The sequence below is a fragment of the Carassius auratus genome, unplaced genomic scaffold (assembly GCF_003368295.1).
Source record: "Carassius auratus strain Wakin unplaced genomic scaffold, ASM336829v1 scaf_tig00216558, whole genome shotgun sequence".
In the NCBI taxonomy this organism is placed as follows: domain Eukaryota; kingdom Metazoa; phylum Chordata; class Actinopteri; order Cypriniformes; family Cyprinidae; genus Carassius; species Carassius auratus.
Window position 1 is genome coordinate 287,621 of NW_020528631.1, and position 16,298 is coordinate 303,918.

General features: G+C 37.2%; 1 protein-coding gene across 1 annotated transcript; it reads left to right on the forward strand.

The window, feature by feature from the left end:
* Nucleotides 1-316: 316 nt before the first annotated feature.
* On the forward strand, nucleotides 317-16,069 carry LOC113098425 (tectonin beta-propeller repeat-containing protein 2-like). Its single transcript, XM_026263490.1, has 20 exons — nucleotides 317-419; nucleotides 933-1,177; nucleotides 1,276-1,404; nucleotides 1,783-1,914; nucleotides 2,109-2,266; nucleotides 2,371-2,677; nucleotides 2,773-2,905; nucleotides 3,563-4,027; nucleotides 4,117-4,844; nucleotides 5,598-5,781; nucleotides 5,894-6,067; nucleotides 6,840-7,020; nucleotides 7,508-7,649; nucleotides 7,889-8,129; nucleotides 8,249-8,338; nucleotides 8,479-8,712; nucleotides 12,306-12,454; nucleotides 13,338-13,479; nucleotides 13,632-13,781; nucleotides 13,868-16,069. Exons 2-20 carry the CDS (start codon nucleotides 959-961, stop codon nucleotides 14,014-14,016), a joined length of 4,107 nt encoding a protein of 1,368 aa, XP_026119275.1. The 5' UTR covers nucleotides 317-419; nucleotides 933-958; the 3' UTR covers nucleotides 14,017-16,069.
* The last annotated feature ends 229 nt before the right edge of the window (nucleotides 16,070-16,298 follow it).

Below are 16,298 nucleotides of genomic sequence, written 5' to 3' on the forward strand. Positions count from 1 at the left end.
ATTTCAAGAAGGTCAACATGAAAAGATTAATTTTAAATAAAATCCACAGAGAGGAAAGTTTATTAGCTATTATTATTATAGCTTTAGTAAACCTCTTCAAAGCAGACGCTATCATTGTTAAACACAACCACCAAGCATAATACATAGATCATACATTATTTTTAAATGTCACAAACTTGGATAAACTTAAACAATTCTACCTATGTATACAGAATTTAGAGAAGGGTCTGTGGGAATTTAAGCGACGTGAGTTTAACTTCCGCTGCTGTAGGTGTCGCTGGATTGAAATTTCATTTTCAACTCAGAACAACGAAGAAAAACAACAAGAGCTGTCAAAGCAGCAGAAATGTCAACAGATCGCCCTCTTCTAAACTATAAAAACGTTTACGTTTCAGAATAAATGTGAATCTTTCCCGGTGGTAAGTTCTGTAGAAACTGAGAAGCTCAGTAGTTTACCTCGTGGAGTAAGATACGTTACGCTAGCTAGAAAGTTTACACATAGCAAATTGCAAAAGGCAATTTTTTGTTGTTGTTTGTTGTTAGTCTTTGTTATTTATTCAAACTAGTACACCAGACCACAAATAAAACAGTTAGACGCGTACTGTCCTACATTATCTTGTTTAACACGATAAAGCAACTTTTAACGTTGTTTGTGTATTTAAGGCGTGGTTATTGTTAATATTGGCTTGTGTGTGTGTTCACTATTTAGTTGACTAAATAGATGTTTAGATGCGATTGATAATTTAATTGTCAATGCGAAGTGGACGTGCTGTGTTAGAAAGAACAATGACTAACCACGTGATTAGGCAATAAAAGAATAAAGCTCCATAATAACTTCTATATTGTGATAAGAGACATACACTTTTAAAATATTGTACTCGGAAATGAACATTTGAAATAGATTTTTTTTGTTTTTTATGTTTCCTCATCAGAGGGAACACAGAGCCATAGGTTGACAATGGCCACCCATCCAGCACCACTGCCATTGAGGGAGTTCTGCCCACTCTACTACCTTCTCAATGCCATCCCCACTAAAGTCCAGAAAGGTTTCCGCTCGATTCCAGTCTACTTGACTGCATTGGACAGCAACAGTGATTATATGGCCATTGGCAGCAGCATTGGCATGCTGTACCTTTACGGCAGGAGAGTAAGCCAGATGAACAAATACAATATAGAGGTAAGTCTGTGTAGTGCTTCCTCTTTCTTCTGCATCACTCACTGTTGATCTCATTTGGTTAAGAAATGTTTTCTACAATATGTAATTTGTTTTAATAGGGCAAATGTGAGACCATTACTGCAGTGAAATTGCTGAATTGTTTCGATGATCTTGTGGCTGTTGGGACAGCATCAGGCCGGGTTGCTTTCTTTCAGCTTGTGTCACCATTGCCTGGTAGAAATAAAGAGGTACAATTTCATCTCAGATTACAGTTTTCAAGTAGCAAGGGTTTCATTAAATAAGTGATTAGGTTTATTTATTTTTTTCTCCAAGACAATTAACATTTTATTGGAATAATATGTCAATGACTCTTTAATACAGCATTTTTTTACTTTCCTTTTTACTTATTAGAAGATACAAATTAAGCATTTATTATATTTAGCTTTTAACTTTAATTTAGGTGTGTATATGTCCCTTCCTAAAAAAAAAATATATATATATATATATATATATATATATATATATATATATATGAAGGAAACATTTATATGATTGATAAGCTGATTATTGATGAATACATCTTATTAGTAAAAGACCATGGTGTCAATTTCTGTGTCTTATTACAGCTGAGAAGATTTGATGTTGTGGGCTTGCACAAAAGCACAATTACTGCATTAACATGGAGTGCTAATGGCATGAAGCTCTTCTCTGGTGATGATAAAGGGAGGGTGGTTTGTTCTTCTGTGGACTTGGATCAAGTAAGTATTTTATAAGCAGTCGATTTAATCTGTTTCAGATATTCACTGTTAGTTGGATCATATAGTTTTAGAAATCTGACATTTTTTGTCTTTCAGAAGTCTGATTTTGTTTTACTGTCTAGTGGCTGAATATGTGTGTGTGTGTGTGTGTGTGTGTGTGTGTGTGTGTGTGTGTGTGTGCATTGGTCTTTAAGGGAGTATGTAATCCAGTGGTCCTCTTTGAAGAGCCTTCAGCAATAGTTCAGTTGGAATATAGTCAGAAAGTACTTTTGGTTTCGTCCCATCAGCGCTCTGTGCTCTTCTACACACAAGAGCAGTCGCATCATCAGCTGGGCACTAAACCACGTAAAAGGTACAAAACCCTCAGGCCATCTTCGCCTAAAAGTAATCTGTCATTGTCAGGGTTGCAGCACTGCGTTTATGCTGAATTCTTGATATCTGGCTTTCTTTTTACAGCAATGGCAAGTTTGGTGCCTGCTTTCAACCAGCTCTGTGCAAACAGAGCGATCTGGTTGTTTATGCAGCCAGGCCTGGGTTGCGTCTGTGGACGACGGATGTGCGGGGACGTGTCGGGGAGACCCACATCCTAAAGCCACTTTTTAGTCAGGATATACCTCAGTTTGAGCTGTTCCCACGTTCAGGCTCCAACAGTGGCTACAAACTTTCAGAAAGACAGTTGGGAATAGTCAACTGCTTCCAGAAGGAGGGCTGGGTCCTCAGCTGGAACGAATATAGTGTTTATGTTGTGGACTGTACCAATCAAGTATGAATTAATCTAAATTATATTCATAATTGATATGTTGTCAATGCAAACTTAATTTGTGCGTTTTTTCTCGCTTATTTCATTCACTCTTTAAGGTCATCATTGGAGGATTGGAAAGCAGTGGAGATATAGTGTCTGTGTCATGCACGGAGAATGAAATCTTCATTCTGAAAGGAGATCGGGACATTTTGCGGATCTCAGATTGCCCCGAGGGATTGGTTTCCAACTGTGAGTACAGTACTGATGCCTTAGTGGCAGTTTTAGTCATGCACTTTGCTCCATCAGCAGTACTCTGATATTAAGGGGTAGGAAAATGCCTCTTTTGCCCTTCGTAGTTGAAAAAAATGCATTGTTTTTTACAAATGTTTTTTACATTTGTGTGCCTCTCTCTCTTAACAAAAATATTAAATTTAAATTCTGAGTTAACATATAACCTAATGCTCTTGTTTACATTTAGAAATGTTGTGAAAAAATAACTTATCAATTTTTTTATATCAATTAAAATATGATCTTAAAATGACCATAAAATTATCTGTTAATTATTAGGTAATGTTTAATAAATTCATTAGTAAACATTAAAAAAATGCATTATCTCATGCTTCTACATATATATTGTATATATTCATATATCTGAATATATAACTAATGAATATAGACTAATGATTCGTTAAAGATTATATAAAGCTTGTTAATGATTTATTAATAAAAAAAGTTATTATAAAGTGTAATCAATTATCTCATTAATGTATCCTTGCTGAATAAAAGTATTAACTTCTTTTTTTATATATTTTGCTTGGAAAGAATTTAAGTATTACACGCATGTCCACACTTCTTTTGGGGCCGCTGTATCTTAGATGCATATCTTTCTTATGCTTTCTTCCTCAGTATTAGACCACTCCAACCATTTTACATCTCCTCCTTCCACACCCACTATATTGCTGCCTCCTAATGGTGCCGTGGAAATTGCTCAACCAATCAGGACCATGCCCATTATTACGGAGCAGGAGACTCAAGCCAGTCCTAACTCAGAGGAGGTGCATGATGGGGTTGAGCAGTCAGAGGAGGTGCAGGAGGAGCAGCATCCTGAGGAATTCGGCCATGGGGTAGAGGCTCTGGAGGTGGCAGAGGACTTGGAGCAGCAGCGGGCCAGTTTGGGTACAGTGGAGTCCCGCAGCCGCAGCAGCTCAGTCACCTCATGGGAGAGTGCACAGGGCATGTTTACCAACACGGAAGCCTCCACCTCAGAACTCTCCTCTAGCCGATACAGCCCCATCACCCAAGAAGATTTCCAACAGGAGCTGGTGGTCAAGGCCATCAAGTTGAAGAAGAAAGGCAAGAGAAGACGGCAGGGTAAGAGGATCAGTATCACATGATGTGGTGTGTAAATTTGATTATATTCCATTCACTGATGTTCTCCATACGTTCTTGTATAACTGTAGCGAGTGGGACCTGTGTCAACGAGCACAGCAGCTGGTCAGAGAGCATTTTCAGCCAGGACAGTGCAGGCAGTGATGTTCTAAACACACCCATGAGCGAGCCTCCTTCAGACCACACCAGCCTTCTGTGCAGCAGCCCCGACCTGCACAGTGCCGGCTCACCTGACCAGGATGGTTCCATCTGTGGAGAATCCCACAATTTAAATGCCTTTACCATTCAGAGCCCATCAGAGCCCTTACACAGCGAAGAGCCTCTTCAGGATGCAGTTAACCAAACAGCAGAGACCTTACCGGCTTGCCCTACATCACTGGCAATACAAGATATGGAGTGTCAGGTGTACAGTGAAAATGTGTTTGCAGAAAACGAGCAAATTGCAGCTACACCTGATGTGGACGTGCTACTGGAATGTACCTTCTCCTACATGCAGGCAGCTGATGAGCAGGACATCATGAAGCAATATGTGAATGAGAGCAAAGACACCCTGAAGGATTCAGAGGAAGATTTTAAACAGAGTTTACATGGAGACTTTCATTTGGATTATGATCCCATTAGGCCGCTGGGTTACTCCCCGGAACCCGAGCCAACACCATCTAGTGACGAGGAGGACATCTATGCACATGGTGTGCCATCCAGTGCTAGTCTGGCGGACGGACTGAATGCCCTGAGCTTGCAGAGCTCATGTGCTGACCAGAAGGAGGACGAAGAGACGCAGCTCCTCAAAGTCGACCAGGTAAGATAGCTAAAGAACTAACAGATCAGAGATCTGTATCAGATCAGGAGAAGGTTACTTGCATAATTTATAGAATTTTGGGTTCAGTCACTTATGTTCGATAAGGCTATATGTGTTTGGTTAAAGATTACAACACCAATATTTTGAAATATTCTTACATTAACAGTTTCTTTGTACAGTGTATATATATATATATATATATATATATATATATATATATATATATATATATATATACACACACACACACACACACACACACACACACACACACACACACACACACACACACACATATATATATATATATATATATATATATATATATATATATAAACATAATATATGTAAAGTAATTTATACCTGTGATGGTAAAGCTGTTTTTTCAGCACCATTATCCCAATCCTCATTCTCACATGATCCTTCAGAAATCATTCTAATATGCAGACTTGGTGCTCAATAAACATTTCATTTATTATCAACATTGAAAACAAAATTTTTTGGAAACCGAGAATTTTGATGAATGGAAGTTTAAAAGAATAGCATTTATTTAAAACAGAAATTTATGTAACATTATAAATGTCTTTACTGTCGCATTTGATCAATTTAGTGCATCCTCGCTGAATAAAAGTATGAAAGAACAGCAGTAGAATGTTTTTAAAAGTCTTTGTGAGAATCACTGTATTAAATTGTATTGATGTCATGTGTTCTCTGTTTTAATCTCGTTCCGTATGTATTTCTCTTTGTTTGAAGTTGGCTGAAAGTTGGATGGGCTACACTGGGCCTGGCGGTGGCATCCTCAGTCTAGTAGTAACGGACAGACATATCTGGTGTCTTGACTTTAAAGGAGGCCTTTTCTGTAGCGGTCTTCCTAATGCTAGCTTGAGCTGGCAGAAGTTTGAGGAAAATATCCATCAGGTGGCGCTGTCCCCATCAGGTAAAGGGCATAGATTTGTTTTGTTAATAAATAAGCACACAACTTCATAAGCAAGTATTAGTTATTGTTGTTCTAGACTAAACGTTGTCCTGTTGCTGATGTGTTTGCTTAGGCTCATTGCTGTGGAAGGTTGAGCAGAAGACCATGACTGCTTACGCTTGCGGGAAAATCACAATCAAAGGGAAGAGACACTGGTACAAAGCCCTGGACGACACAGCGTTTGTGGCTCTTGGTGATGACACAGCCTGGATCATTCGCACTAATGGAGACCTGTACATACAGACAGGTGTGGGAGAATAAACACACCATAGTGCTCTCACATTACAATCACATATTCTACTCATTGTTTATTGATCTGGGATAGAAGAAAGTATTTTACTTAAAATCTATTACAATATCGCCGCAGACCACAGAGAGAGATGTTATTTCACGATTGGACCACTAGAGAGTGCTGCATGTACTTGAGAATAAGTCATTGTACTTAAGTTAGCAGGACAGATCACCCCAAAATGAAAATTAATCATTTATAAAAAATTAATGAAAGTCATTATTAACTCACCTTGTTGTTTCAAACCCATGTGACTTTAATTCTCTAATGTAACACAAATGGAGAAATGCACTAGTTGCTTTTTTCTATGCAATTTAGTTCTCATGTGGGCTGATGACTTTAAAAGCTCAAAAGGATGCAATAGCATTAAAGAGGTCCATGTGACTTGGAAAAATTGTTTTAACTAACAAAATCATAATTATACTACAGTGTAATTGAATGGAAAAGAGCTACCAATTTAACTTTGGCATGCAGTGATGAAGATTATAATCAACTCAACTGTTTCCGTTACTTTATGGCTCTGTTAAAGCCTTATCTTCTCTTTATGACCCCCTACCTAAAGTGAGTTCATTAGCTACAGTACTGTGAACATATTACTAAAAATGTTCACTAGTAGCAGTTTCTGGTTTTATTGGGAATAATTACCATGAAAATATGCATAAACCAACCGAAGGTGTGTTGTTGTAGTGTAATCAGCTGATGAATACCGTTGCTCTATGTGTGTCTTCAGGGCTGAGTGTGGACAGGCCATGTGCACGGTCAGTGAAGGTGGACTGTCCATGCCCCATGGCGCAGATAGCAGCACGTGGCATTGTGGCGTGGGCACTGAGTGAGCAGAGGGGTGTGTTTTACAGAGAGGGTGTCAGCAGCTATTGTGCAGAGGGGGAGCACTGGAAGCATGACACCGTCAGGTATGTCTGTCATCGTGGTTTTCTCTAAGCTGATTGCAAAATCACTATAGTGAATAAATAAAACAATGATTTCTGGACTGGTTTTACACGTAATGCAGTGTCAAAGTTGACACTATCTATATATATATATATATATATATATATATATATATAATCATTTAGTACTGCACTTCAGAAGCTACAGAAGATAATTGCATGTTTCCAAGAAGACAAAATAAGTTACATTTAATAATAATATACTGCAAAGTGTATGTACAATTGATCACAGCTGTATGTCACAACATAGCCCTGTGAGCAACATTTTGATTTATGAATATTTGATTTATGGCCTACCAACCCTAACACTGTGCAAGTTGTGCTAATGCTAATTAATGTTTTTCAAAGGCATGTTGTTGATGTATATTGTGGATAAACTGGACATTTGTAATGCTAGCTTTTGCTGTAGAAATAAATTTAAGCATTGATATGTGTGTTTGTGTGTCCATAGTGAGAGCCAAGGTCTTGAACCCATCTGTATTGCTATGGGTGAGAATAACACAGTCTGGGCATTGGATACTAGTGGCAACTTATGGTTCAGAACAGGGGTCACGGCTAAAAATCCCCAGGGTGAAGATGATCACTGGTGGCAGGTATATACATGTAATATATTTATGCACGATATATCCTCTTCTAGAGCTGGTCAGATTTTCTGCCGCCTATATGCTGTGTGTTTACCACCCTTTCACATTTCATTTCACATACACATTTTGTACAAAAATGCTAATTATTCCAAAAGCTCATTGATTGAAAGAGACCGCTTCATAGCATAAATGTTTCAGATTTATCAAAACAATTAACATCTTTTTCTCTGCATGACTTTTTCATTTAGGTGAGCATCACAGACTACGTGGTGTTTGATCAGGGTGGTCTTTTCCAGACTCTGATCCAGGCCACACAGACTGTCGCCACAGCCACCAGAGCTCCGGTCGAGCGGGTTGCTGAACGTCTGCGTGTGGCCTTCCTTTCCCAGCACTCCCAGTGCCAGCCTAGCCTCATCAGTGTCAGCACCAGTGGCGTGTGGGTTGCTTCTGGACGGAACGAGTTTCACGTTGCCAAAGGCAGCCTCATCGGTATGACAAACTGAGTATGGGAAAACCAAAATATGCTTTTCATTTGTCTGAGGACCTTTTGATTGCTTCTTGTTTGAAAATTTCATCTTTTTTTAATAGTGATGTTCTTTTTAATGCAGGGGCATTTTGGAAGAATATTATACCTAGAGGAATAGCCTCTGCCACAAAATGGGCATTTGTGTTCTCCTCTGAGGCTCCAGCTAAAGAGGGCATGTAGAAATCCTGTCTTTCTCTTCGCATTTTCACACCTGTGCAGTATCTGTTGGCGTGCAGAAAGCAATTAAATACTGCACACAATTGCAAACGATATATTCAAGCATGTTTGTTTATCTCGCGGATGTCTCCACAGGGAGTTTCCTATGGTTAGGTCAGAGCAGGAAAGACCTGTTCTGTATCTGGGACCAAGACCTCCAGATGCGGCCCTTCACCATACAGTTTCCCCCAGACGTAGAGATGGTGCAGCTCTCGGCCTGTCGTGATGCTCTGTGGGGTTTAGATCACCACGGCCACGTCCACATCCGCACTTTATCAGCCAGTTGTTCCACAGGAATGCAATGGACATTACTGGACCTCAGCCAGCTTGGTGAGAGAATTTTCTTTCCCTGTGACAGTAGCTTTATCAGTGGATCACATGCTGGCTAAATTTAAACACTTGTAATGTGTGAACACCCCCAAAAAAATTAGAAAACATTAATATTGTGAAACAGAACAAATTTTATCCTTGCAAAGCTGAATTTTTATTATTTATTATAACGTTGAAAACAGTTGTGAAGCTTAACATTTTTATGGAAATTGTGATACATTAGATACAAAAGAACAGATTTTTTTAAATTCGATTTTTTATAATAACTAACAAATTATCCCCTGAAAAATCTATTTGGACATTAGGAGAACTGTCAACAGGAGTTCTTTTTTTTTTGCATTCTCTCACATATGCATTAGATAGCACTTAATAGTCATCCTTATGATGATGATGTCTGACACATGATTTAAATAATTTGCTCAAATGTCGCTGCTCCTCAAGGTCTCAAATGTCATATACGTAGGTCGTGTGTGACAGAATGACGCAAGTTGGGCAGACCTTGCTGAGGACCCTCTCCTGTTTCTGTCCCTAGTTCAGATTACCATGTCTCCTGGCTGTCTATGTGATCTGCCTCTGACCTACTTCTGTCAGATTCACAGATAACCAGCCCTCTCCCACTTCCACTGAAGCTATACTCCTATTAAACCCCTGTAGCTTTCACTTTAATGTCTTCAGTTCCATTTCTGGGAATGTTTAGCTTCGGACATGTTAAATGGCAAGCCACGGTTTTGTGTATCATTCATAACCGCCTGTTGCCAGGGGTGCTGTTTATATTTTTAATTCAAGCAGGTGGTTCTTGCATAACACATGTTTTGTAATGAAGCCTGTAAGCTAGCTATCAAAGGTCATGAGAGGAAGAGATCAGTCCTTTAGTGTTGAATATTGCAGTGATTAGGCTTTAGGAATGCATTAAACACACATTTAATCAGTGAATTTGGTAACAAGACACAAGTTCACAAATCCCAATTGCAATCAATGCAGCTTTCCATTGAAATGACAATGCAGGCTCACCTAATCTGATTACATCAGACATATTTTAATTACATGGCTTGCACTGCAATGCAGTCAATGGAAGGTGTTTGTTTATTGAGCACAAGTGTGTGTTTTGTGTCTGTGTCTGTGTGTGCGTGTGTTTGTGATGTGACATGGGTGGAGACACAAATAGGCAGAGCCACGTGATGGAACAACTGTAGCCCTGTCCGTCTCGAGTTATTAGAGTTGTATCTTGAAATACTGGTTTGTTAGAGTCTAGATGAGTCTCACAAACCTTGGTCTGTGTTAAAGGGATACTCCACCCCAAAATGAAAATTTTGTCATTAATCACTTACCCCTATGTCGTTCCACACCCGTAAGCTTAGTTCGTCTTCAGAACACAATTTAAGATATTTTGGATGAAAACCGGGAGGCTTGTAACTGTCACATAGACTGCTAAGTAAAATACACTGTTAAGGTCCAGAAAAGTATGAAAAGCATCGTCAGAATAATCCATCTGCCATCAGTTCAACTGTAATGTTATGAGGCAACGACGATACTTTTTGTATGCGAATAAAACAAAAATAACGACTTTATTGAACAACTTGTCTCCTCTGTGTCACTATACATCAGCATAGCGCCAATTTGGAGAATCTGAGCTGTACGCAGGCAGCATATTCTCTTCTGTGTCAGCCACGCCACACAGTTTTCTACAACATGGGGGTAAGTGATTAATGGCAAAAGTTTTCATTTTGGGGTGGAGTATCACTTTAAATGTCCTGTGGCATTTGTTTTCATTGAGTTGTCTCGTTTCAGGTAAACTTTTAAAATGCTACAGTAGAAACACACTCATGGTTTAGAAAAAGGCCATCCAATGAACTGAAGCGTCAGCTTTGCTTTATCTCGTTTTGTTGGTAATTAATCAGCACATTGTGTAAAGAGCTGTTGTGGCCAAAGGCCAAGGGGTGTGACGACATTTAAGCAATCTATTGTTTCCAATCATTGTGTTCATCAGGCACCCTTTTTTTGCATTGATTTGGTAGATAGGTGTGTTCCGTTCTATCTAACTCCATGAAAGAATGTGAGACAGCCAGCAATCGTCGATAAAGTAGATTTCACGTTTTTCTGTTTTGCTTTGAATGGGAGTTATATTTAAACCACTACATCAAAATAAATTCATTCAGTTTATGTAAAGGTAATGAACTAGGTGGGAAGAAAATTGTATGTTAGACATTTTTCTTATAATTGTTTGAGCTATTAGGAAAAAAAGTGTCCCGATACTTTTATCTTAACAGAACTGAGTATATATTGATATATACACTACCATTCAAAAGTTTGGGGTCAGTATGATTTTTGAAAGATTTCTCTAATGATTGCAAGGCTGCATTAGAGAGTAAAATATTAGTAGAGAAATATTATTACAATTTAAATAAAGCGTCTTCTATTTTAATATATTTTAAAATGTATTTTATTCCTGTGATGGCAAAGCTAAATCTTCAGTGTCACATCATCCTTCAGAAATCATTCTAATATGTTGACTTTTTGCTTGGGAAACATTTCTTCTTATTATTAACAGTGTTGAAAATGTTTGTAGGTGTTTTTTTTTTTTATTTGTTTAAAGTTTTTTTTTAATATAAAATTATGAATGTGTTACTGTAACTTTTGATCAGTTTAATGCATCCTTGGTGAATAAAAGTATTAATTTCTTTCATCACAAAAAAAAAAAATCTTACAGACCTCAAACTTTTGTGCTGAAGTGTAAATATTAAATAGTGTTTTTATCATTTATATTGCTCAGTAGATATGTAATCACACTACAAAATGAATACTATCATAGAAAGTATGAGCTGTAAACGAAGGAGAGAATGTGTGTTAGTGTATCACGTTATGTTAAGATTTGCTTATCTAAGTGTTCAACAAAACCCTCATGACGTGCCGTGATGTATAACTGTGTTTTCAAGGTTTCACAGTGCCTCTATCATATCATAGTGTACAGACAAGAGCTATGTACAGTTCTAAAGTCTTAAGGAGTCTGGAAAAATGGCCCTGGATGTCCTTGACATAGACATTAGTGAAATGGTGCTAGATGTAATGTATGCTGTAGAGCTTAACTCAGCTTAACTTTTATCAGTCACCATCAGGTGGATTGTGATTGCAAAATATTTCCAGGTACAGTGAGTTATTTAAGGAATTGCAACACATTTAAAGTCTATTAAAATGTAGTCTCAACCTCAGACGTCACACCCATGGACCGCTGGCTGGATACATTTTTTTTTTTTAATGTATGTGAAATATTTAAAGTTTGCTACATATATAATCTTTACAAAACGTCCAAGAGTTTTACACACCAGTGTGTTCTGGTTACGTGAGTAATTAAAATGAACCTTTCAAATCTATTGTGTGTAACTTGTCTGATGTTGTTTACAGCAATAAATATGACCAATCGTATGGTATATTGATCAAATGTGTGCAATTATCTAAGTGAGACAAGTTTAGGTTGTGGAAAAGAATCCCTGAGTCTTACATTAATGGGATGTTCATTCCCTGAACCTCATGTTTTACTGGAATATCATATTGACATGGGAAATCTCTCTTTTTCTCTCTCTGTTACTCCCTCACAGGACATGTGAAGTTTCTCAGTTTGTCTTGTGGCAGTCAAAATGTTTGGGCATGTGATAATAATGGAATGGTGTATTTTCGGGTTGGAACTCAACCTTTGAACCCCAGCATGATGCTCCCTGCCTGGATCTGCATCGAACCTCCCGAACAGGTAAACAAGCATTGTACTGACTGCAAAATCCTATCTGTAATGTAGTTACAGCTCATACACCAGCTTACATCCATTTTAAATACTCAAATGTTCAAAAGTTTGGGGTCAGTGAGATATATTTTAATTAAATTAATACTTCTATTCAAAGATACATTATGTACATTGATCAAAAGTGACAGTAAATACATTTTTGGTAAAAAAAAAAAAAAAAAGATTTCGGGTTTTTAAAAGGACTGCTGTTCTTTTGGATTTATTTGCATCAATGAATCAGACAAATCAAAGAAAAAGTAGGGTTTCCACAAACATCGTAAGCAGCCCAACTGTTTTCAACATTGTTATTATTCAGAAATGTTTCTTGAGCAGCAAATCAGCATATTCAAATCATTTCTGAAAGATCATGTGACACTGAAGACTGGAGAAACAGCTGCTGTGCCATCACAGGAATACATTTTATAGAAAACGGGTATTTTAAATTGCAATAAAATTTCACAGTATTATTGTTTTTACTATATTTTTGATCAAATAAATGCCTTGGTGAGCACAAGAGAGACCTATAAAAACAAAAAACATAAAAAAAATCTTACTGACTCCAAACTTTTGAACTGTTATCAAACCATCATTAAAATTAATGTGACAGGTATCAAATTTGATGTTTTTAAATTATTCTTAAAAAAAAAAAAAATCCAATTCAGTTACATTTGTTTACAAATGACCAGCTGAATACTGATTCCATACAGAAAATTCTAGTTTACAGTAACTATTTTTATTTTTTTGATGAACCATTATTACCATGACCAGTGAGGGATACATTTGGCCCTTGACACAATGTGAATATTTCACCAACATTATACACTTCTCTTACTCTTGTGTGTTTTTTGAGCAGCCTGCTGGCCTTCATCTGGTGAAAATTCAAACTAGTCCAAATGACCGCATGCTGTGGGCGCTGGACAACAGAGGCAGTGTGCATGTGCGCGTCGGCATCACTGAAGAGATGCCTGTCGGAACTGCCTGGGAGCACATTCCTGGTATACCTTCATTACATAATCTCATTAGCTGTTTTTATTCTTCTTCTTGTATTCAGACTTTATTATTCCTCAACTCATTTTCAAAGATGTTTTATTAGAGCAGAGACTTGTTTGACTGGTTGTTGGTTCAAGTATTTTTTTCCAAACTGTAGGACTACAGGCAAGTCAATTGGTTCTAAGTATGAGGACAGCTTGGGTTCGCCTTCCTAATGGTGAAGTGGCACGTCGATACGGCATTACAGAGAGAAACCCAGCTGGAGACTACTGGAAGAAGATCCCAGGATTGGTCAGCTGGCTTGCAGGTGAGTGTTTAGAATCGGTGATGATGAAATGAATATCTGCATGCATAAATGAAAAAAAAAATGACCAAGTAGCTGTTTTTTTGCAGTGACCCCGATGGATGAACTGTGGGCAGTCGCTAGTGGGGCTCTCAACCAGCGCCTTACCAAGACTCTACAAAACAACAGGAGCAACAGCCATGGCAACACGGGTTCTCTGAGTGGAGAGGAGCTGGAGGAAGAGTGGGAGGTGATTTAGATGCCACAAATTGTCAAAATATCCCAGAAACACTGTTCTGTGAAATTTCTTTCCAGGCACTTTAATTATTCCTTCTTAAAGGAGTAGTTCACCTAAAAAAAAGAAAATTCTGTCGTCATTTACTCACCCTTATGTTGCTCAAATTCTTATTAGTATATTAGGCTCTTTTGAAAGTAAAATAATATGCTGTATTTTTCTATTGGGGGGGGGGGGGGTTGAGCTCCTTGTGCACCTTATGACCTGAAATTGAAATTTTTATCCAGCACATTATTTTTGTAAGTTTTAATGTCTACATGCATTTTTAGATCAGTTATTATTTTTTTTAACTCCTATTGATTTAAGAAGGAAGTTCCGTTTATACATTATCATTCAAAAGTTTAGGTTCACTAAGATTTTTATTTTATAAGATATTAATACTATCGAGCAAGAACGCATTGGAGTGATCAATATTAAGAAAAAATGATTAAGCAGCACAGCTGTTTTAACATTGATAATAAAAATAAATTCAGCAGCAAATGAGCTTATTAGAATGTTTCCTGAATGATCATGTGACACTAAACTAAAGGCTACAGTAATGTCTGCAAATTCAGCTTTACCATCACAGGAATACATTATATTTTAAAAAATGTATAAAAAAATAGCAAACAGTTATTTTACATTTTAAGAATATTTCAGAATATTACTGTTTTTGATCAAATAAATGCAGCCTTGCTGAGCATAAAAGACCTTTGAATGGTAGAGTATCCTAATGCACTTTGCTCACAACATTGGAAATGGTTAATGTGAATCTGTTTATAGTGAATCTACTGCTTTAGAGGGATAGATTATGTAAATATCTCTTATTTGACCAAACACATTTTTATTATAAGTACAAGAAATATATGCTACAATAAAGTTTAGACAAGGTTGGGGGTTTGATTCCGAGGGAACACATGATAGGTAAAAATTGATAGCCTGAATGCACTGTAAGTCACTTTGGATAAAAGCGTCTGCTAAATGCATAAATTAAATTTTTAAATTTATAAAATATATTAGAGTGGCCTTTTATTGTGGCCAGCCTAAGGCACACCTGTGTTTCATCATGCTGTCTAATCAGCACCTTGATATTCCACACCTGTGAGGTGGATGGATTATCTCAGCAAAGGAGAAGTGCTCACTAACACAGATTTAGACAGATTTGTGAACAATATTTGAGAGAAATAGGGCTTTTGTGAACATAGGAAAAAGTCTCAGATCTTTGAGTTCAGCTTATAAACAATTGGGACCAAAACAAAAGTGTTTTGTTTATAATTTGGTTCATTGTACACACACACACACACACACACACACACACACACACATATATATATATATATATTCAGCTTTATCTGTAAATGCACTTGTACCTTGTTAAATACTTGACAGGAGTGCAATCATAATAGCATTTGGCACATACAGTATCTGTGAGTAGTATAGACAGCACGGCCTCTAACTTGCCTCTGTCTACACTAAAGTGACGTGTTGCTGTTTAATGTGAGGTATTTTAAAAGGGCGGTTTGACTTTTAAATCCTAAAACAGAAGAAAAACTATTTGAACTTACTACTTGGTTGATAGAATCTATCATAGTCTGTTATGGAAAAATACTGTATAGTAATGCTGGACGAGCACTCTTCATATACATCCATATAAAGAATGCATCTTAATCTCATAGATAACTAAATATCAATTCAGTGCTAGGTCTGATGTATCATTTCCTTTCTTCTTTCTTTAGTGTCTGACTGTGAAGTGTTTGTAAATCTTCCTTTTTGACATTTTTACACCTCAGTAAGGCATCATATGCAGATTGTTTTGGCCTGTTGTGCTCTACTAGTTTACATTTTGCACTTAGCTCATATTGTAAATCAGATTAAGGTGATAAATGTGGTACACTGGGCATGTAATGCTAAGCCAGTGTGGTTAAAGTGGTGATGCCGCTAAATGTGAACTCGCATATTGAACTGTGACTTAACCTTTGCAATCTTTACTCCATGCTTAGTCATGACAAACTTGCAAATAAAATCTTTACAGAAAGTGTCAATGCATTTCGTGGTTTATTTGCAACAATGTGATATTATGGATTATGTACACTACTGAATGTTCGGATGCACTTGAATTTACACTACCGTTCAAAAGTTCTTATGATTTAAAAAAAAGAAATTAATACTTTGATTAATAAGTGACAGTAAATTAATTTATGTTATAAAATATTTATATTTCAAATAAATGCTGTATCATTTAAGAATCCTAAAAAAAAATGCACCAT